This window comes from Chamaea fasciata, unplaced genomic scaffold (genome assembly GCF_029207755.1).
Source record: "Chamaea fasciata isolate MVZ Bird 193981 ecotype frontalis unplaced genomic scaffold, bChaFas1.0.hap1 SCAF_17, whole genome shotgun sequence".
NCBI classification, from domain to species: Eukaryota; Metazoa; Chordata; class Aves; order Passeriformes; family Sylviidae; genus Chamaea; species Chamaea fasciata.
In genome coordinates, this window is record NW_027094102.1 from 13,949,063 (window position 1) to 13,972,751 (window position 23,689).

Here is a 23,689-nt window from a genome sequence, read left to right on the forward strand (position 1 = left end):
ATGTTCAACTACCTGGCAGTTGACGTGAGGCCCCAGCTCCACCGCAGCTATGGGAGCCAGCAAGGGGTGTCTGGGCCACTGAAGAGCCGCCTGGAGCAACTGAAGAAGCCGTGGTGGAGGGAGCCCACCCCGCTGGTGCTCCAGCACAGCGAGACAGCCAGGCTGGCCATCGACGCCTTTCTTGAGCAGGGGGAGCGCGGCTACCTGAGCGCCATCGCCGAGGAGAGGGAGCTGCCGTTTCTTTCCACCTTGGACATGGAATATATCAGCCATCAGAGGAACCAAAGCCTCCCAGACCCCAGTGCAAAGAAAGACAAAGAAGCTGACCCTGGTGATGCGGACACTGGAGACAGGTTGTCGCTCAACTCTGAACTAACATCGGGCACCTACTTCCCCCTCATGTCTGATGTGCACCCTCCGGAGCTGGAGCTGGGGTGGCCGGGGCTGCCACTCCTCACGGTGTCTGGCCAGACTCAAGCCACTGTGATTTTCCAAAGAAACAAAACAAACAGCATTAAGGATTTGGTCCGGTCTCTGATCAGCCGGGCACGGACGGTACGTACAGAGCTGTGTCCCTTGAGGGGAGCCTTGTGCCACAGTGCCTGGGGCTGGTGCCTGGTCCCACACCTGTAACCACACACTCCACGCTGTCGCTGCTCTCTACGTGTCTGGCATGATGTGACTGCTTTTTCTGCAGCGGATCTGTAGCTGTTCCTGTTCCTTTCCTTTCTTGTAATTTCTTTCTGCCTGGGATTTCATGTCATCCAGACAGTGCCCTTGCAGGGCATGGACTCTCTGTCCGTGGCTGCAGGGATGCAGAGCAGTCCCAGAGCCTGGCGTGGGTGTGTGCCAGGTCCTGCAGTGTCCTTGGCTCTGTGTATCCCAGCCACCCCTGCTCCCCTCTCCACAGCTGGGGCTCTTCTCCAGCCCTGGCCATCATTTTAAGCTGGACAAGAAAATACTAATGGTGAGTTCCTGTCACAGAGGAAACCATTCCTGTCTCAGAATGGTTTGTGTTAGAAGGAACCTTAAAGCCCCTCTCATTCCATGCCCTGCCCATGGCAGGGACACCTTCCACTAAAGCAGGCTGCCCCAAGCTGTGTCCAGGCTGGTCTTGGACGCCTTCAGGGATGGGGCACCCACAGCTCCTCTGGGCAGCCTGGGCCAGGACCTCACCACATATGACCTGAGTAAATTTGTGGGACTGAAAATCCCTGCCTGTGGTTTGAATTAAGTTAGAATCCTGTCTCCTAGGCTTGATGTCTGTGACTCCCCGGGGATGAGTAAGATCAGCCTATTTTGCCCCATTGCACAGTTTGTGCTGTGTTATTACAACCCTTGGATGTAATAAAAACTGGATGACTACAGTGCCTGCCTACCAAGCACAATGCTGGCATGAATTTGTTCACTCAATTATACTGCTTGTTGTTTCTTTTGCCTTGCCACTGTACTCTGTGTGAAAGCACCAGCTCAGACAACTATCTCAGACACATTTACAGCTTTTGTCTTTGTCCTCTTTATGGTTCTTTTCAGCTGTTTCACATCAATCTTCTTTTGTACTACTTGTGTTGAGATATTGAGGAAATATTTAGAGCAAAGTTCACTTTAAGCAGTCAGCTTCTGGCAGTTTCTCTTATCACTCCAGTAGTTTCCTATTTAACTTCATGGTCACTCCTTACAATCATTGTTGCTCGTGCAAAAGCTGGAGATAAGGAATCACCTGGATCTCTGCAGCTCAAGTGTGATCTTCCGTAACCATGAGCACAGCTGAGGAAATGGTTTATGTATTCCCAGCAGCTCAGATTGCTGTGCAGCATTAAAACATCCTCAAAGAGCCACATATCAGTGAAGTTTGGGTGTGATATGAGGTGAACGGGGATCTTTTTCCTTTTGCCCAAAAGACCATTTTGCCACATCAGATGCTGCTCAGTTGTAAGCAGCCCTTGCTTAATGCCTGAACTTCCAATTGCATCTTATAGGCAATTACAGGAAGTTTTGGTCCAGGAAATAAGTGACAACAAGCTTTGTTTGTCCTTGCAGGCACCTGATTTATGGTAGTTTAAATGATCTGAAAAGTTCAGTGATATTGACCCCATCCTTGTCAACAGTGGGGATTAAGGCACAGTCATGGCAGAATGCACAGAGTAAACAACTACCGAGAAGTGTCCTCCTGTCACTCAGCACGTGTCCCGGATCTCCAGTGATATTATGATCCTTTAAGCCACAGGAAAAACATCTTGCTGCTTTCTCAGTTCACAGGAACTTCTCAGTTGCTGCAGGCAAGTTGCCCGGGCAGTAGATGCTTTATTGTACTTTCAGTGCACTCTGAGCTTTTTGCTTTTTTTGCTTGGGTTGACAAAGCTCTGACAATCTTCTGCCCTTCATGTTTGAGTTGGGGCTTTCACACAGTGTTTTTTACTGTTGTGTGAAGTGTAAGAATGAGATTTTAAGTACCTTACTGATTTATTACTGGCATTCTACTGGCTTCTGTGTTAGCAGCTCTGGCCAGTGCTTCCCTTGATTCACTCTATGATTGATGGCAATTTCAGCTCATTCACAACCCCAGTTACACATATTTAAGTACTTACTGAGTCATTTTGCTGAACAAACCATCCAAAAGGATGTTACTTATGTGTCTTAATGGCAAAAGAGCAACCAGAGGTAAAAACTTCCTTTGCTTTAAGTGCCAGTATGAACCATTTGGAGAACCACCTTGTTTTTTGCTTTGCAGATGCTGTTTCTACGTTTCCAGTATTTTTGACACTAGGCTTTCAGCTTTTGTCGTAGATTCCTCTTTTCGAGTGTTTCTCCTCCTGTGGGGAATGCGGTGCTGGTGTGATGTGGGAGAGATGTTGAGATCCCCAACTGCTTTTCCCAGGTCCTGTAGACAGGGAGGTGTGTGTCTTGAAATGCTGTTTGCTTCTTCCCTGGTAGAGTCACACAGAGCAACGTCAGCTGACATCTCTTGCAACAGCATATTTGTATTGACAAATTAGCAAAAGGAGCATTTGTTTCATGGGTATCTCTTGCTGGTGTGGTTGGTCTTTTGCCTTTGCTGCATTTAACCAGCTCTCTTTGAAGATGGATGTTCAGATTTGAGCTTTTCCCTTTGCAGACATAAGAAGATGCAGTGCAGCCACACCTTTACCTTCATTTGATAATACTATTACAAATTTGCTCTTGCTGGATGAACTCCAATCTGGTTTGAACTGTCCATGCTGCTTCTTCCACCCCTCTTGTGCCCCTTGGACTCTGGCTGTGCACTCGTGACTGTGCCTGGTGGCAGAAGGGTCCCTGACGGTCCCCAGGGGAGCAAGAGATCAAATGGCACCACTGTAGTAATGACCCAAACCACACTGCTATTGGCAAATACCAGTAAAACCAGCTGTGCTGGTTAGAAACCAGACAGATGGCAAACCCCAGTGGGGTTCTGGTAAGTGCTGTACTTCCTAAAGCGATGACTCTAGTAATTGCTGAATTGTGAGTTTCCAGAAGTGGGTTTGGAAATGTCATGGTTTAACCCTACAGTGGCAAGGTGTGAATTTTTTTAAAGCCTGTGGGGCAGCTGTGTCTCTGTAGCATCCTGACCTGCCAAGGCCAAGCCATGGGCTCAGAGGTCATGATCAGCATGGTGAGGAGCAGGGATGCCCTGAGCCAGCCCCAGCCTTGCAGCCCCCACCACTGAAACGGAGGGGCTGGAGGCACTGACACAGGTTTCGGTTTGTAAGGCCCGATTGACTTGAATGCCCAAAGCTTTAAATGTGAGACACGAGCTGTAAGGAACCTGAATTGCAAATGGTAGTCAGATACTCAACTCCCACTGCTTTAGGAGTTTTGAGGGGAAAAAACTTCCAGGATCTTCTTCCCCCCAAATTTCTTGGCTTTGGCATTGATGTGGTGTTATTGTAAGAGCTGCCTGCTTTGATTTCCAAAAAGGATGTGCTGATCTCAGTGACCTTATGGATACCCACAATTAAAATGAGCAGCCCCACGGGCACCTGTGTGTCTCCCTGCAGAGCAGGCACAGTCTCCCCTCTGTCCCCACTGCAGCACACACGGGGACACTGCCGTCCTTCCTGCCCAGCACGGGCCGCACTGCACACCGGGAGCACTGCGAAGGAAGGTGTGAGCAGAGCTGCAGCCTGCTCCACCTCCCGACCAAGCTAAGACCCGCTTTGGAAAGCTTGAGTGTGTCTATCAGGGCTCCACCCAGCTTGCACAAGCTGGCCCCACTGCCTGGGGCTCTCGCTGACGCCTCAGCCCGGCCACCTGCATCCAGCCTGGGCATCAGCTGCCACGGGTGACTCTGCCATGTGCTGCTGCCTGTTCAGCCCCATCCCTCTCACAGTGAGCACTTGAGGCCCTGGCAGTGCTGGTTTTGGGCAAGGATCAGCCTGAATTGTGCCAACCAGCCCTGCCAAAGCCTGCAAGCACTTGGCAGAGGAAAGCAAGATGGTGTGAACCTCCTGTGCACCCTGGGTACAGGCAGTGCCCCTCAACATGTGGGATCTGGGGACAAAGGGGTTTCGATCTTCCTTGACACCATCACACTGACTTCCCAAGTAGAGTTTAGATTGTCCCCAGGACAAACCTGCCTCAAACCTAAGCTTGAGATGGGTTTGAATATCATGAGGCGAAGTCTGGCTGAGAGGGACTTGCCTGAGGCTTTATACAAGGTCTGGGCTGTAGTTTTTTCATGGTGCTTCATCATCAGAGGATGTGTGACCCATCAAAGAAATTTGGCTAAATTGCAGTTGGCCTTTGGCTGGAGGACAGTGTGGAGAGATGTGGCAAAGTCCTTTCATACTGTGGGTCTCAGTGGTACCTTGTGCTGATAGACCAGCAGCAACATTAATTTGGGAAGTTGAAGATGCTGCTCAGTGCTTGCAGCGCTCCTCTAGGGCTGACTGCTCTCCATGACAGACAGGCACGTTTCAAGAGGGGAGAAGTTTGCCAAACTCTGTAAAGCTTCTGGGAAGACAATGCTGACAAGGGCAACTTTGAGGTGCCCTTTGGAGTCAGATTCTGCAGCCTGTATCTCCTGGGACCAGGGTGAGAGGGTGGAGACATGGTTTTGGCTTGGACAGCAGGAATGATTTTTAGCTCTAGACAGCTGCCTTGTGTCCCACATGGATGTCTGGGATCACACCATCCTCTGGGAAGGTCCTTCCCCAAACCCTGCAGTGGTGAGCTGGGCCTGGGGCCTCGTGCAAGACATTGAGGACCAATGACAGTTTGTTGGGCATTATCACAGAGATGGGTTTTGGGGGCAAACCAGAGCCACAATATCTTGTCCATCTGCAAAAGGGCTCAATCCCCAAGGGAGCAGGAATCAGCCTTCTGACCTTGCTGTCCTCTCCACTGTGGCTCTTGGCAAAGGTCTTTCCATGGCGTGTACAGGCTGAGAGGAGCCAGCTCCCCAAGCAGAAGAGTGGGCTGGAGAGCATGGGGCAGCCCAGGGGCCCTGCTCTGCCCGTGGCAGCACTGAGGCCATGAGTGTGAGCCTGGAAAGAGGCAATTTAATAATGAAAACAGAGCAGAAGAGCTATTGGATGGTGAGAAATTTGGGCCAGTGAGGCAGTCTGGAGCACAAATCCAAGGACAGTTAAACTTGGAGCTCCTCTCCTCTTTTCTGAAGCTATTCCAGTTCAGCCCCATGCCATGATTGCAATTTCCCCCCATTCCTATTTAAAGCTTGAATCACTGCACATGTAAAAGCTGACCTCACTGCCATCCTCTGCATTCTTGGTTTGAAAGGAGCAGGTGAGCAGCAGGTGAGCAGCAGGTGAGCAGCAGTGGCAGAGGAAGGCTCACCCTGCAGGGGTGATTTGGACCATGGAGAGTTGCATCTGTGACCATGCACATAACACAGGCAGCAGAGGTGTTGGAAAACAGGCTCCCTCCTCATGGGGGCATGATGGCAGCACAACTGACTGTCATGCATTTTGAGTGCCAGGTGTGGTGCAGAGCATGAACACTGAGAAGCAGAATAGGCTATTAGAACTTCACTCCCAAATTTAGTGGGTTTTGAGTCATCTTTATTTGGGCATTCTCTGGTAGGTGCAGAAACACAAATCAGGATTATAAACCCAACTAATGAGCACCGGTTACCTTATTCACTATTATATGGTAAAGACTGGGACTAAAGTACTTGGGCAGTAGTTCCGTTTTTGTTTTTTCAGCTTTTGCTCCCCTGCCCTTTTCCATCCCACAGTGTGTTCCCATCTTCCATGAGTTCTCAGTGTTAACTGGTGATGGTTCAAGGTCTGAGTCATCAGATGCTCTGCACCCTGAGGTGCAGTGACAAATCATCCTGCTGAGCAAGTGCTCTCCTGTCTGTTCAGTCCTTCTCCAATGTGTCCCCCTGACCCTGACAGTGACAGCCAACAGATGGATCCCAACAGTCACTTCCTCATCCAAATCTTTATACCCCTCACTCAGTGTTGTCTGCTGGCAACTTCATTCCCTGAGGAACAGAGCAGCAGGGTCTCCAATCCCATCTGAATCTATTTATGGCTGATTTCCCTTAATGCATTGTTCTTATTGCAGGTCGTTCTGTACTTTGAATTTTCTAGTCTTGGGTGAACTCATCTGTAGCTGCTTGTCATGACTTACCTTCTGTTTTCTCTATTTTCATTTTCATTTTTGGAGAATTCACGTAGCCATGACAGTCTGCCACCTCTTACTCCATCTCCACAGTGGGATGGATTGCCATGGTCTTTTTCAACTTCATTCTTTAAAGAACTGGCAGTTCTCTTTGAAATTCTTTTCCTATTTAAAGCCTCTTCCTCGGAGACCATCTCTTTGCTTTATTGAGATACATATATTTTTATTTTTTAATAATCTTAGCATTATTCCTTCTTCCTCCTGTCAGGTTTCATACCCATCACTTGCATCCCTGGCTGCATGAGCAGGAGTCCTGCCAGCAGGGACAGGGAAGGCATCATTCCCACACACATTATTCTCTGGTTTTGTTTAGGCACCCCTAGGATCTAATCTTGGAATGAGGATTTGCACATACTTTATCATGATACCTTCTCCCTCACCTGGCAGTGTGTCCGTCCTGAAAAAAAAAGTGTACCTTTTCATATTAATCTGCCAGTCACGTAGAGTCACTCTTGCTGATTGAACAAGGATTTTGCTCAGTCTCAGCTCTTGTTTATGTGCTTTATTCTCGGCATATTTTCTTAAGGCAACACATACTGGTTGCACCACTGAAATTCAGAGTTTGTGCCTTTGTTACCCTTTCAGCTGTTTCTTTCTGTGAATAGCAAATGAGACAGGAGATACCCAGGTGGGGATTGTCTTAATAGTTATTAAAATTTGATTTTAGCTGCCACAGTGGGGTAAGGGCTGTTAAACACAAAGGTCCAGAATCATCTCTATTCAGGTGGCCACAGGGTCTCAGTAACTCAGGAGGCTTGAATAGTTTAAAGCACATAGTTTAAAGCACAATTCATTTGGACTTGAGATTTCAACAGTCTCTTGTGTTTCTTTCCCCCCACACCTCTTTTCTCCTGGCCAGGTGATAGCAATTGTGATGGATCTGTTTACAGACATGGAAATCCTGTGTGACCTGCTGGAGGCCTCAAGCAGACGACATGTCCCCATTTACCTGATCCTGGATGAAGAGTACTTGAAGCATTTTGTGGAAATGTGCAATAAAATGGCTCTTACTCAGGACAGCTTCCCAGTAAGTTTTCAGTCACACACTGGATATGATAAACAGGTCTCGGAATTGATAAAAACAATGCACTGTGTGTTCTTTTCCCTCTGGTCCCTAGAATCTATCTAGGGATCTATCTAGATCTATCTAGAATCCCTTCTCCCAGAATCTATCCCTTCTCTCCCTGTCCCAGGCTAAGAAACCAAGGCTGTTTGCTCTAGGAAACTGAGATCTGTCTGGATGCACAGAGGAAGGCATGCAGGAGCCTCCTAGTCACATATATTGATGTTTTGTGATCCTCATTTCAGTTTTCTACGCAGGGAGTGTGAAGCTGAGGGTCAATGAGATGCTGAGATGCAGAGGGAGGCTAGGAAATTTAGTTTATATGAACCTGGATCATCTGGACACGGGGGAGAGGACACAGCCCCTGCTCTAGGACACAGAGAACTTAATTGCTCATAGTTCAGATCCCTTAGCTCAGGGATTTAAATTCTGCCCAGAGCTGCTGCAGGAAAACAGCTGGGAGGGCAAGGACAACAGTGAGTCCCCTCAGATGTCCTGCTACAAACCCCATCATGTCCTTGTGCTGAACCCACAGGTTAAAAATCTCACATTAAGGTGCTGCTAAATGCAGTTCAGCTGCAATTCAGTAATGGATCTGTGAGGGATTTGTGAAAAACCCAACTCCTGCTCAGTGGGTGCCTATTACCAGCATCGGATGCCCCGTTGGATGCCCAGAGCAGATAAACAGTAAAAATGAATGTGACAGTATAAGCTCTCTTAGGAACTTTGCAGCCTCAGAGATGCACCCCAGTATCCTGCTGATCCTGGCTTCTGGCTACCACCTATCAATGGAAGTTGGGTTTTGGTTGTAATTTTTTGTTCCTGTAAGGCCAGCAGTGCTGGTGGTGCTCCTTCCCTGAGTGTGCAGGATTCCCCAGAGCACCGATTCCACTCCAGCCACCAGCTTCATGGGTTTTCCCTTCATTTTTGTGGGGAACACTTGGAAATTTTCCAATTAGCTCAAAAGTACTCTCAGCTAAAAAACAAGCTAGGGACAATGCAAAAATAATATTTTACAGGATATTCCAAATAGATGCAGTTAAGATGTCTTAATTTCCCCCAGTTTTTAACCTGTCTACACAAAGGTTCATTTAGAGAGGCTTCGTTAGAGAAGCACTCAGTGCTCTGGTCCAGTTGACAAGGTTGGACTCGACCTTAAATGTCTTTTCCAACCTAAATGATTCTTTGATTCTTCCACCATGCTGGTGAAGCTCTGTCCTGTCGTGCTTCTTAAAAAGTCAGACCCATTTCATCCTGACTCTTGAGATGGCAGCTCTTGATGAAAACTGCTCCATGCTGGAGCATGTTTGCTTCCATAAATAGCTTCCACAAGGGTGAATTCAGATGAATTCCATATCTCCAAAATATATTTCATTGCTTCTTATCCGAGAGGAGGCCATTTTTAAAATTGAAATTAGAATGAGTTTATATCTGTGGAAGTGTCTATGTCTCTTTGTTAGGTCTGATGTCATGTCATGTGCTTGAATGGGTAACTAACACTTGCCTCCCCATTCCATGACTCACTAGCAGCTCACCAGCTGAAGTGTCTCTTACACTGATGCACCTAAGCAGTCTATTACCTACAGGCTGAGTACACATCTGAGTGGAATGAGGGTACCTATTTTATTTCTACCTCTAAGTTGTGACAGGATGTTGTGGTAAATCTCCATTTGGAAGAATTGGTGACAATTTGGGGTTGAATGGCAAATTTGGGGTAATTGCCTTCCAGCATCTTAGTTCTGAAAACAACATGTGAGTCTGCTGGTGGCAAATTCCAGTGCTGAGCATCAGAAAATCCTGTATGGAGCGTTAGCAGCAGTGACAGCAGAAGCCTTAAGTTGGAGTTTTCAGACGTCTGTCTGCTGAACCTGAAACTACTGTCTGAATGGAGCAAGAGTAGTACCTGGGTGTCTCTCCTGCAAGACTGCAGGATTCTCATCTTGTTGGATGATTCAGGGTCTGAATTGACAAGAGGAAGAAGAGGATGATAAAAATGAACCAGATATCAGAAACCCACCCAGCCTCGGAAATGATGAAGGGAGTGAAGAAATACTGTGGTGACAAATTTATGGAATATCCCTTACCTGGAGTTGTTTTAATTTCCCCAGGAAGGAGGGGGGAGAAAGCTCCTCCCAGTGAGAACAAGTACGACTAAAACTTTGGCACTGGAAGAAAAAAATCCCTGTGTTGACTGGCCACAGGACAAGGTGAACACCTCTCCAAGTATTCAGCATTATCTTGGTCTGAATCAGCAACTTGTGGTGTCATTTCAGAGGATCACAGGTTTAATGCAGGTGCTCTTAGGATGTCATCAAGCCCAGCCTCCCACTCAAAACAGTGTCACCTGTGAGGTCACCTTACCTGGTCTCATCTGGCAGATCTCCAAGCAAGGAGACCACACAGTCTCCCTGGATAACTTGTTCCAATGCACAACTGCCATTATGGGGAAAAGCTTTCTCCCTTCTCCTAGGTGGCTTGTGAGGATATGTTCTGGGACATAAAAAGCCAACAAGTGAGAGCCACAGTGCCAAAATTCTGAAGCTTCAGCCCTGTCCTTGCTTGAAGTTTCCATGAACTCAAGAGAAGACTGGACCAGTACTTGGAGAAGAGATCATGGAGGGCTTCCCACTGAGACAAACCACAAGCAGCTCAGGAAATCCCCTGAGCAGGAATCAGGGTTTGCAGCAGTATTAGGGGCAGCATCATAATTGACTGTCCCCTCTTCCTGCTCTCCCCAGCTGCCATTGCCCACTACAAGAGAGAGCCTGGATGGGCTCTGGTCAGGAGCACATTTGCTGCCGTGCAGCTCTGGAGGGCGGTGGTGCTCCTGGGGGGCTGGGAGACCCTCACTGCAATGTGAGAGCCCAGCCTTTCCCACCTGGCGTGTGTTCCCGGAGGGAAGCTCAGCTCCTGCCCGCGGGGACTCTGACAGCAGAGGGAAGCCACCCGCATGGTCCCTGCCTCGCTCCTCACCCCGAGGGGCGACTGCCCCGAGCCCCGTGGGAGGCAGGCGAAGGGGGCACCGGGGTGCCCAGGGGCAGCTCCGGAAAGCTGGAAGGGGAGTGGAACTGCGCCCTTCGGAGAACATCTGCAGGCAAATCCCGGCTGCTGGGGCTTGTCCCGTGCCTGTGCCTGGCCAGAAATCTGCTGGTGGTGGAGGGGCACTGCCACATTCCCTGAGCGCCCACCTCTGCCAGGAGCAAATCGGCCCCGACGCCGACCCGGCTGCTGTAGGGCTTTGTCTGTAGCTGGCTGATGCTCGGCAGGAATGAGCTGCCCACAGAGAGATCTGCCCGGTCAAATGCAGGTGGTGACCGCTTGTGACAGCTCCTGCTATACCAGAGGTGCTACAGGTGCCAGGGGAGCTGGCCTGGAGGGCAGGAGGGAATGACCTGGCAGCCCCGCATAGGTGTAGCCTTTAGGGATGTTTATTTACATGCCTGATGTTTTGTTTGGCACTGTATCACACAGAGCAGGTCAGTAAAAGTTTCCAGTGACTGTCCTGCTCTTCTGCCTTCCTCACCTGAGGTGCAAATAACTTCTATTATGGGCAAACGCCTCACATCATGAAAGAGGCTCCCAATGGATACCAAGAGCCATGTTCCCCAGTTTATTCTGGGCAGTTGGTTTTACAGGCCAAGGTTGTATCAGAGAAGTATTTGCAGTGGAGCATCAGGTCTGCTTCAGTTGAGTATAGCAGCTGAAAATGTTAATATAATTCTAAAATTTATTGATAAAAGGAATTCCTTAACATGTAGATATTCCTCTCTGTAATTTTTTTTTTCATTGAGTGGTGATTTAAGCCTGTCATTGTATAAAATCAGAGCAGCACACTATTGATTAGAAACTAGCTAGTTGTTATGCATCAAGATTTAGTTCAATGCAGAGCCATCAGCTAGTGTGGAGTGTTGAATATTATTAATAATCTGTAAGAAATTGGATAGTTCTACATACGTCAGAATTGATGTGTAGGCTTATAGGATTCTCCCAAGTTTTTTTTCAAACTAGAATTCGCACTTGAGTGTAACTTGTTAATTTTTTGCTGATTTTTTATCCTGTAGGAGCAGGCAGTGTGACAAAATACTTGGTATGTAGGAGCCAAGAAATGCTTCATGCCTTGCTGCGTTCTACCTCTCAGAGCAGAGCATGAGCTTGAGGGAGTCCAGCAGTGATGCACAAGGGAACATCTCAATTTAATTCAGTACATGGCCCCTTACCAACTCTCCCTGCTTTGGTTTCAGAACATGCGCATAAGATGCCTGAGTGGAGACACATACTACAGCAAAGCAGGCAAGAAATTTGCAGGCCAGGTTCTGGAGAAGTTTGTCCTGGTTGATTGTGATCAAGTTCTTGCTGGTACATACAGGTAAGAAAATAGAGCAACTGCTGTGGCAGAGACTGGTGACACTGAGGAAATATTCCTTACCAAAATGCTGAATAATATAACTCCTGGTGCTGCATATTGGTTCAACAGCTACCCTGCATTCAGCTCAGTCAGTGCTTTCACAGTTTTCCAAGCCTCCATCTTACCCATCCTCCCTGCCCTTTTCTTGCCTGAAGACCTCAGACTTTTCAGAAGTCTCTCCTCATATAGTGGCTGTTGCATCTCTCAGCCTTTTCAAGTCTCTTTTTCTGCACCCTCTGTGATCTCACTACCTCCTTCTTGAGGTGCAGAGACCAGAACAGCGTGTGGCCCCCCTGATACACTGCACCGAGGTGTTCCAGAGGGGTAAAAGGTGCCCACACTACCAGACTATGGTTTGTGATTGTGGGTCTTGCTGGATGTTTTAGTTGCCATTGCACTGTCTGCATGTTTTAGTTGCCATTGCACTCTGAGCTGATGATGTCAGACAATCGCCGATGATGATTCCGAGCTCCTTCCTGAGCTGTTCCAGGTTCAGCATCATACAGTTAATTTCCCCCTATGGATATACCACATTTTCCTTTACTGAAGTTCATCTGCCACATATTTGTCCACTTGCTCAGTTCTGTGAGGTCCTTCAGGATTTGCTCACCTTCAGTGAGGTATCCAACCACCTGAAGGACCTGAGGATCACCTGCAAACCTGGGGATTTCATTCCACCCCTCCATGCCTGAGGGCATCCATGTGCTCACTGGCTTCCTCACCAAACTCCAGCAGGTTGGTGAGCTGGGCTTGCCTTTGCCCCTCTGTCCTTTTCCAAGAGGCTGTGCTTCTCCATGCTACCAAGAATCTTGTTCTTCACAACATGCCCTGCATGCCCCAGGGTAGAGGGCAGCTCCAGGGCTGTGTGGGCCTCAAGACTGCATTCAGAGCCTTCCCTGTAGGTGGGATCATATGGGAAACCTCTCAGCCCTTGGCCTTTATGGTGGTGCTGATACACAGGGGGGAAACACATCTCATTGTTTCACTCCTGTGTATCAGCATAGTGTCACCAGCAGCAGTGATGGATGCAGGAAGTTCACTGAGGTTCTCAGCTATGGCCTTGCCATTCCCCTTTTGACACCCAGGCCTCAAACGAGCCCACTGATTCCTTGACTGCCAGTAGAGCATTTGTGAACAACCTACAGCCCCAGTCATCCTGGGGACTTTTGGTCTGCTCCCTTTCAACTCTTTTTGACCAATTGCTGCATTTTTACATAGTTACCTTTCTTGAAATTGAACCTCCACATGCTGCATTTATTTAGTTTGCTCTCCACTAAAGAGTTAAAATTGTGTTGCAATCATTCTTACAAATGAGTTCTTCCACTTCTGCCTGTGGAACTGTCTTATGTACTATTCCAAACCACACCCTGAATCACCTCTTTTCTTGTGGGTTGAACAATTTAGACTAGTTAATTCTGGCATGTAATCATTTATTGCTTCCAAGGAGTTTTTCTCCATGGTCCATCCCAGTGAAGCAGTAACCTGTAGTGTATGAATGGATGAAATCTCCCGCTGCTGCTGCCCATCCTAGTTTTGCAGCCTCTATGATCTCAGTTAACAATGTTCTCCACAGTTCTGATCAGAGGGTCAGGACTACTGTTCTTGTGCTATATTTTTATTACGAGACTCTATTTAGTTACTTTTCCACCTGCAGATCTTTCCCACAGCATTTTCAGACTGTTGAACATTTTATTATCCTTCACAAACCGTGCAGTTCCTTAGGACAGCCTGCTGTGTGAATTTGTTGTCCTGGCAATACTTTTATTCTCCTTCCATCAGGTCTCCTTGAACACTGCTCTCCCTCTCCCTTTCTCTCAGTTTCCATCTCTCTGTGAGCACATGCTGGACCCTCAGGCTACCAGTGTCCTCATCACTGCTGTAGCTTCAAGCTGCACCTTCTCCTCTGATGTTGACTTCATCATCTCCAGGAGTGGAGGTCTCACCTAATCAAACTCTGGCAAAATGAATGAAAAAGGAAGTGCATGGTTGAAACTGGTTGTGTCAAATCTCAAAATGACATGGAGAGCAGTGTCTGGTGGCCTTTTTAACACACTAAGACACTTAAAAACAATGGAGTAATCACAGCTTGGAAACACAGGATGCTAGAATCAAAGAACTGGTTAGGTGGAAAAGCCCTCTAAGAGCCTTGAGTCTAATTGTTCCCTCAGCACTGCTGAGCCCACAACTAACCCATGTCACATCTACTCGTCTTTTAGATCCCTCTATCCATCTCCTCTGGCTGCAGGGGCAGGGATTACATAACTGGATCACTCATTTTTGAATGGCTAAAGCTGAGCATGTGTCAGCTGGATTGAACTGCACAGCTGGAGGGACATCTGATTTCCCTATGGCCCAGAGTCAGGGTATTGCTTAAAATGCAGGTGCAGCTCTCTGGGCCAGTTCCTCCCTGTGCTGTTCAGGGCAGGGACTGGAGTCTGTAATGTGCTCCCCTTTTACAGATCTCTGCAGAGCTGAAACTTCTGGAATTCTGGAATATAGTATTTCAGTTGAATAGGGTCTTACATCTGATTCTGTGCTGTGTCAGTAAGCACAGGATGTTCTGGACTTACAGAAACAGTCTCTTCTTGAGGAATTTGTTCAACATTTGTCAGAAACACTTTCATAGCAGAAAATCAGGATGTCTGCTTCTGGGTGTAGTGCAACCTGTATAGGAGATATTTAGATTACTGTCCCTGCAGATGGCAAAGCCAGATGCAAAGGATGACAACAGTTCCTTACAAAGCCAAAGATCCAGGGTGGAACCAGGGGTGTCTCAGGATGATACAGGAACAAGGCTAAGAGTGCTCTTACCCAACAGCAGGTTTTGCAGTTCAGCAATGCTGTGTGCAAAGATCAGAGGTTTCAGAACTCAGGGGTTTTATGTTGTACGTGCTTCTCTATGTTCATTTTGCTTTAGGAGACTCCTACCATGTCTGGTCTCCGTGATACCCTCTGGAAATGTGTTATGCAGTTTAATTTATGTTTTGTGTGGAGAAGTGATCTGTGGTGTTTACAGTAGACCTACTGCTAGATAATTACATTTTATGTCCCCAAAGTCCCACAACCTGGGCACAGAAAATCAGTGTTTCCCATTTACTTTCCTGATTGCATCCATGATTTTGTCCTCCTCCATTATAATCCCTCATGTGAACCATCTCTTCTCCATGTGAAGTATCCTTGGCTTTTCAGTCATTTCTTGTATCCAAAGTTTGGATTAATTGACATTTAATTTTCCATCATACTGTCACATATTCCATCCCCCCCCCCCCCCCCCCTACCATAAGATGCTCTTGCAGCTTCTGTTTATCCAGTTTTCTTTTGATCCACAATAATTTTGTCATGAGGTCTTATATGGACAGTTTTTACAGTTTTTTAGTATCTCCTGTATCTTCCTCAACATGTTGAACAGCACTAATCCCAGCAGAAAACTTGTGGGTTTCCAGTGCCTGAATTAAACCTACTGCTAGTGTTTTAGTGTTTGTATCTTTAGTCAACTGCTACTTCTTGAGAAGACCTTCCTTTGTGCGTGCTCCATGATCACTTAACTTTTCTAACAACAAAAATTGTCTTTGCTGAATGACCATGTCAAAATCTCTTTATAGCACACATCTGTGTGCTTTCTGCCTCCCTCAAAGATCTGCAAGAGGCTTCTGAGGCATGGTTGCCTTCCACAAAAACATGCTGAGTCTTCAGCATTGTGATTATAGTTATTTATGCATCTAATCATTTTACTCTCTATTTGCTTCTACCAGTTTGTTCAGTATGGAAATAAGTCTGGCTGGTTTGTAGTTTTCCAGGAGCTCTTCAAAAGGTTCACATTTAAAACTTTCCATTCCTCTGCAACCATGTTCAATATTAAATGATAGGTTGTTCCCTGGTTCATAATTGGAAAATCGCTGACTTCCAGTTTTTGAAGGTTTTTTGCTTTAATGTTTTCATTTAATGCACCTTTTAACTATGGTGAGATTTTTTTTTATGATTTAAAATGTCTTTATTTTGATAGGTACATTTTCTCCGAGACTCTAACATAGCATCTTTAAACAATCTTCTTGCCACCTCAAGCATTTAACCTTTTTGATTACTCTTTTAAATTTCTTTTTAATAGCGTTCCTCACTTTCTCTTTGAAGTTAAGCATTACTGTTGTGGACTATTTTGGTCCTGAAAGAATATTTGATATGGCTAGGTCATGGTTATTTTTTGCTGAGTGGCCTTCCCAACGAAACTCTCTGAACTACTAATGTTATTTCTCCTTTTGTTGGCTTTCTGGTTAGTTTTTCCAATAAGTGGTCATTTATAGTGTCTAAAATGGAGTTTCTGCAACTCTCCTCATAGTGGCCCCCATTAAACCAGGCAGGATCTCCATTTATCCCTCTGCTTTCTGCCTTCTTAGTCTCTTAGAACCCCCTCAACATTGCTTATTTACCATCAGCACTCTGCTTGGAAAGTTCCAGTACAGCCACCGTGCACCTTTCTAAACACAGCTTTATTTGTTCAGATGTCCTCCATTGATTCTAATTCCTTACCCAAGTGTCACTGATTTCCATCCTGTCCTTCTATCAGAATACAGTTTTCTTGCATTTATTTTTAAAGTGAAGTGGGTGATACCTGTGTGACCTTCTACACACTCCAGCTTTGGTCTGTAGCAATCCACTGCACCCTGCTCCATTAGGTTACTCCAGTCTGGCAGCTCTGCAATGAGGAGATGAGTAATGAAGAAAAGGACACAAATGTGCAGAAATTGTTTAGCTGTCCTTCTGCTTCCACAGGTTTTATTCATTCATACAATAAGAACAACATGGACCTGTGTCAGGGGTGTTTAGGCTGCAGATCAGGGAAAGGTTCTTCCCCCAGAGGGTGCTGGGCACTGCCTAGGCTTCCCAGGGAATGGTCCTGGCCCCGAGGCTGCCAGAGCTCCAGGAGTGTTTGGACACCACAGCCAGGGATGCACAGGGTAGGGCTGTTGGGGTGTCTGTGCAGGGCCAGGGGTTGGACTGGATGATCCCAGTCCCTTCCCACTCAGGATGTTCTGTGATTCTATGATTCTTTAATTTATTCTGATGTATTGCTGCCTATTGGTACAGATCAAGCGCATTTTTTCAGCATTTTCTAAACATGGAAACCAAGCTCACTAATCTTATCTTAAACAAATGTAGGCAAATTAGTTTAGATCCTTCATCTCTTATGTGTTCACTGATTAAATGTTTAATATTATATTTCTTCTAAATGAAGGAAAAAACCCCTAGACTGAGGTATCTAGGCAAAGCAATAATCTAAAATCTTAAATGTAATTATATATGTAGCTATTTAGGTTTATTCTGGGCACCAGAAGAAATAAGGTGCTTATTTGAGCACTTAAGATATTTACTGTTTCAGCAGGTGAGAGGAACGCAAGGGCCAATAGGAGCTAGAGCTAAACAGGATCTAGAACAGGAAAGATAGACTAGGACCAGAGGAAAGAGCTGGTATTGTCAGCCTGAAAGGGAGTTAAGTGGCTGTTGGAGTTGCCTTAGAGGAGACTACATTTCTCTGCTGAAAATGACAGATGGTCACAGTATTGTTGTATGTCCTGCCATGGGCACAGAGAGGAAGGAGCCCAATGTTTGCTATAGAGAGAAAATCAAGATCTGGGATTGAAGCTGATACAGCAGCTGAAATTGAAAAATGAGAGGCAAAAGTTTACAAGAGTGCCAAACCTTCCACACATGGCTTCAGGAGAAATAAAATTGAAGTACAGAAGTGTTTGGCAATGGACAGATAAAGCTATGTGGGTTTGAAGCTGGAGGGAGCCTGGAATTTCTTCCAAAGAAAGGTGCTTATACTCACAGGTATCCATGGCCCAAGCAAGAGGAAAGAGCTTTGCAAAGGGATTTCCAGATCTAGCTTGATGAGTAGTCACCTCAAGAAAGAAATTCAAATTAAGCAGGAATTGAGTGTGTAAGGAGTGGGAAGCACAGTGCATCAGCAAGGGAACCCCAGGTGACACACATGGCAATGCAGGGACATTGCCAGGAGATGAGTTATGTACAGCACACCGAAGAAGGGAGGAGTGAGTCCTCAGGTGTGTAAACAAAGTGAATCCAGAAGAAAGAGACATGGTCTGCTGCTGGAAGGATGAATAAGAAATAAGAGATAACAGACATGGGTGCTCAAATTAGTTGAATACATTGCATGGGTTTGGATCAAAACAAAGATGAAAATAAAGGAATGGAAATTATTTCAAGTGTGTTGGGAGCAAGCTAAAAGAGCTTGCTGCAATAAAGGCAGGTTGTTGTTACCTTATCAAAGAAAATGTCACTTGAAATGAAAGGTCTAGTAATGAGTGTTATGGTACAGGCATTTAGCCATGAGCAAAAACAGAACACAGAAGTCTGTGTTGGCATATGGAAAGAAAAGAATGGCTTTGTGACACTCCAAGTGACAGAAGAACAACAAAAATGTTCTAAAAATGAGTTTGAGTTAAAATGTCCTAAAAATGAGTTTGAGAAACTATTGAAAGAAGCAAAAACCCTTCTGCTGCAAATTGGTATCTCGTCTGTTGGAAAGAGCTGAAGCAGAGAGGCTGAGTATGGAGATCGGGAGTCACCTGTACAAAGAGCTGAGGAAAGGCAAAGGCCACTGTGACCCCAAAGCAGAGCACGGCTCTAGAGAGGGGCACGCAGGGAAATAATCCGGCTGTCGAAAATGCTGCTGAGACGGAGACTTGTGGAATACCGCAGGTGCTCTTCCCGCTCCTGCTCGGCCCACGCCAGAGCCCCGGGGCAGGGGGTTGTCTTGGTTTAGGGCTGCGAGGACCGGCCGGTGTCCCCCACCGCCCGGAGGTGATGCCGCACCTCCATCTCCCGGCCAAGGGTTGAGCTGCACCACTCCCGGAGAGTCCGAAAGCAGGGCAGGGGAGGGAATCCTATCCCACAGCCATCCTCTCCCAGAGTCCTTTGTGTCCCAGGATGATCTAGAACTGCTGTGAGCAGCAGTTTGTTATAAGGAAAAAAGTCGGGAAAATCCTACCGCTCTCAGAAGCTCCTGTGACCTTTTAGCATCCAGGGTGGCCTGCAGCAGGATGAGCTCCAAGCCCATGTGGGTGTTGTGTTGTGCAAGGAAGTACCTCTTCCTTGGATTTGTAACCTGTGAACTTCATCCAGTGCCTCATTTTTATACCAGAAATCATCTCCTGGCTATGCCATTCAGGGGAGAAAAGACCTTCATCAGTTTGTAGCGATGGGAATAGCCATGACTGGCAAGACCACCTTGTCCCATCCTGGAAACCTGTGCTGTGGCAAGGAGGGCTGTGCCACCAGGGGACTTCCAGATCCTGCCACGACACAGAGTGAGCAGGACCCCATTGGATCAGTATGGGAAACTGGGACACAGGAGGGGCAGGAGGCATCAGTGGCAGGGACAGTCCTAAGGCTGGGGGAGCCCTCTTCCCTCACAGGGGGATGGGCATTTCACGTGGGTGAGAGAAGCTGGCTGGGTGCATTGGAATGGGGGACAATACTGTGACAAGGTGGCAGGGGCCACCAGCACTCCTGGGAGCCAGGAAGTGCCCTGGGACAGATGCCTTTGACAGTGCTGATCCATCAAATCTCCCCTGTCTGGACTCCTGGATTTCTTCAAAGAACTCTTAGGGCTTTTTGAGAGATAACATTCCTTTGCCAAACCTGCCTTTCCTATTATCTCATTTCCTATATGGCCATTAATTGTATTCTTTAGAAGAGTCTCTACTAATTTGTGTAACTACCAGCCTTTATCTATCTAATTTGTGCGAATTAATGGTCTAGAACATTAAAAACATTATATCACATTAGTACCTTGCCACTCTCCTGATAGCCAGAGCCCTTTCAAGTGGGAGATAGCACAGCCTGGTTAGGAGCTGAGCTATTTCATCCTGGCATTCCCTTGGCGCTCTTGGGCTGATGATCCCTGCTCCTGCCCAGTCACTGATATCTGCTCTCTTGATGTTTTCTAATCTCTTCTACAGAGATCTCAACAGGAGACTGATCCTCCCTTGTGTTCTGTATAAAGGGGGCTCGGGGCAGCCCAAGCTCCTGTACAATAAAGGGATGCAGAGGAATTATCTGAACTCTCCTGTTGCACATGGATCATGTGCCTCAAAAAGAACTGAATATTTCTTCTTTCCCCTTTTGCAATGTGTGACCCAATCTTTTTCAAAGATGGTCTCTCTGGGCTTAGGAGCTTCTCCTCTATCATGTAGCCATCCCAGGTAGTTTCTGGTTGTATTTTCTCACCCTCATATCTCTGTGAAGGGATGCATTTGCCTTGAGCTTCTAGGATGGTATTTCTGAGTACTCTTCATGCCACCCACAAAGATCTTTTCATTCTTTTACTACTTTTGCATTCTTACCTAATTTACCTGGTTTGATATGAAGCAGCAGAGTATTTTTTTTCATTTTATGTTTTTCTATTTCGGGTGTGATTGCTAAGTGTAAACATACCAAACACCAGTCTGACCTATAACAACTGCAGAGTGCTCAGGGACAAATCAGGAGCTGAGTTTCCTACTAGAAGTTCCCAAATAGCTGTCTCATGAGCTAAACATTGATGAGGTCCCAAAACACAGTGCCAGTATCTTGTTCTGAAATGACATTTACTTGAGAATGTAATCTCCCATGACAATTGCTCTCCTGGAACTCCTGTCATTTTATCCTGCTCTTCAGAATCAGTGTCTAGCTTTAGCAGCTGATAATGCCACCCTCAGCTGCTACTGCCACCTCTGAAAATTCCGGTTTATTTGACACATTTAGTCTGCTGGTCTGGTTTGACTACGGCAAGAATAAAAAAATTAGCTGATGACTGGGATGACCAGGAGTCTGGGGATCCCACTCTGGAGACAAACGTCACTGTTTAATCAGGAAGATTATGAGAATGTGGTTACAATGTGTAGTTATATTGGGTACAAGCTAATTGGGTTCCAGTTTGAGCACAAACAAGAGGTAGAGTTAAACAGATAAGGAAAATTTGCAGAGTGGCAATTAATGGAAGTTTTTCCCCAGCTAGGGCAAAACCAGTTTGGTTTTAAGATAGAGTATGACAAGCTCCCAGAAAAGATCCCAAAACACTTAACTTTGAGGGCAGGGATTTGGATTTGTTGAGCCAAGAATTAACTTCTATTGCATTTGGGAATCCTCAGCAATACATATAGCAAACATCAGTGTTCCTGTCCTTAGGTATTCCTGTGGTCTCTGGAGACCTTCTACTCCTCAAGGCAGTTCCTCATCTCCTGCCTGCCCAAGCAGCTCCTACAAGCCCATCATGTGTTGTAGATGTCAGGACATGAGAACACAGCTCGTGCCAAGGGGAGGGAAGAGCAGGGGACCCCAAAATCAAACAAGCACTTCAAGATTGTTCTCTTGTAATTACTGATGAGCAAATTCATCTCCATGAGCAATCCCATACCTGCCTACTTAGAGAAAGTTTTAACACCACAAATTGGGTACCAATCCATCACTGCAATGTTAAAATCCATGCTAGGCATTTTGGCACTCTGTGAACTAAAGTTACATGTTTTTTGTTTCTTTTCCTGCAGTTTCACCTGGCTTTGCAGCCAAGTCCACACTGGCCTGGTGACCCACTTCCGTGGGCAAATTGTTGCAGAGTTTGACAAGGAATTCCGGTACTTGTATGCAGAGTCCAGAGCAGTGACCAGCTTCTGTGTGCCAGATCCCGGGACATGTCTCTCTTCTTGGAATACCTCAAAAGTTGACAATTGTCTTCTAAAACCTACTCAGGGGAATGATACTGAGACCCTGAGCCCCTCCAGCAGCCTTTCCAACGTGAGCATCAGGAGCATAAAAGTGTCTCCCTTTATGAAAAACTCCAGCTGCAGTGCATACCAGGAAAAGCAAGGTTTCAGCTCTGATTCTGGCAATAAGAAGGGGAAAGAAGACACATTTCTGAAGCCCACTTGCCCTAAACAGCAAGAACCACCAGACTCAGCGAGCAGTCCTCCAAATAAACCCACCCCAGCCTCGTATCCCAAATCAAACCTCATAACCGCAAGGACATTCCTGCAGCCGGAGCCTTCCTCCAATAACCCTGGTAAGCAGGGGGACACTAAGGCCAACAGCAGCCCCTGCTCCCCACCGAGAGCAGGGCAGCCTCTGCAGTCCCTGTCAGAGGGAACCAGCAGCAATGGGACCAGCCTGAAGCAGAGAGCACTCGTGGCCACCTCCGGGGAGCGGCCAGCTGAAAATGAGAATGTGCTTTATGGGGTGGAAAAGAGACAGAGCCCTGGACATGGCCATTTTGACCTCTTCTCCCCATACAACCACCTCAAACGGGATAAAAAGTCCGTAGTGCCTTGCTATGACAAGTTTCCAGAGGATGTGCTGCTGGAAAAGAACAGCGCGTATGGGGCAGAGAAGAGAATGACTCTGGGGCACAGCAAGCTGGACCTGATCACCAAGTACAACAAGCTAAAATCCAAACACATACACAGTCGGTTCGAACTCTGACCTGGGCCTTAAGCTGACCTCTGGTCTGATTTTCCAGGGGCTGCTTTTCCCTGCCAATCATCACGCCTGGGGGTTGGAATCAAAACATTAGTCTTGTTCCTGTTAAAAGGTGTCTAATCTATGTAGATGACTGATTCAGATGAGACTAGCAACTGCAGCTCAAATTTTCAATTACATGATTGTGGCAAGAGGGAGAAAAGCACATACATATAATCCACATTCTTTTTACTCACTTGGGAAAGAACCATTTCCCCTCAAACTTACAGCAAAGTCTTTGCAACAGCTGGAAACTGGCCACTGAGGTCTTCGGGGTGAGCCGTGGTTCTCTCCATGCTGAGCAATTCCTCTTCCTGTATCCATACGGTGAAACTGAAATGGCCAAAGGCGGGGGATGCGAAAAATAAAGGAGTTGTTCTGCTGGAAAAAGCCGTATCGAGTCGTGGTAGAGGGGTGAGCACTGAGTGTGGTCAGGGCCCCACCACGCTGAGCTGTGCCAGGCCAGGAGGGGACAGGGACATGTCTGGGCACACATTTGGCACCCGCACACGGCTGACATTGGCCCGTCAGTGGTGTCAGCACATGGATGGGGGCTGCTCCGTGGGCACAGCTGAACACTGGCGGCAGCTGACACAGGCGGCCCCTGCACGTGAGTGAGGCACTCGGGTGGCAGCTGGGTCATGGGTCCCCTGCCAGCTCACAGACGACACGGCTGCTGTCCTGTACCACAAGTGTCAGCATGGAGGTGGTGCCCAGGCACGGCCCGTGTTGGGACAGGGACAGTGTCAGCAGCTGGGGAACACCAGCCTGGGGCTGTACATAGATGGGGGCAGCCCACAGTCCCCCCCCAAGCCAGGGACAGGAACAGCCATGGCACACCTGGTACAGGGACAGGGATGGACACTCGGGACAAGGACAGCGATGCCGCACCTGGACCCGTGGCGGCCTCTACAGGCTGTGGGGACACAGAGGCCGGCTCAGCCCCAGCTGAGATCCGGGTACACGGCGACGGGTCGTGTCCCACAGGGCCGTGGCGGGGCCCGGGCTGGCGAGCGGTGCCTGGGGCGGTCCCTCCTGGGCCGGGG

General features: G+C 47.2%; 1 protein-coding gene and 1 long non-coding RNA gene across 2 annotated transcripts; one reads left to right on the forward strand and one right to left on the reverse strand.

The window, feature by feature from the left end:
- Positions 1-23,021, forward strand: FAM83C (family with sequence similarity 83 member C). Its single transcript, XM_066198927.1, has 4 exons — positions 1-555; positions 7,526-7,693; positions 11,971-12,095; positions 21,680-23,021. The coding sequence occupies exons 1-4, from the start codon at positions 1-3 to the stop codon at positions 22,605-22,607; spliced, it is 1,776 nt and encodes a 591-aa protein (XP_066055024.1). The 3' UTR covers positions 22,608-23,021.
- LOC136298290 (uncharacterized) lies at positions 16,545-23,625 on the reverse strand. The gene is made up of 3 exons (XR_010723285.1): positions 23,535-23,625; positions 22,872-22,976; positions 16,545-16,824 (listed from the first exon to the last, which is right to left on the reverse strand). It is a non-coding gene; the product is annotated as an uncharacterized lncRNA (long non-coding RNA).
- Positions 23,626-23,689: the final 64 nt, after the last annotated feature.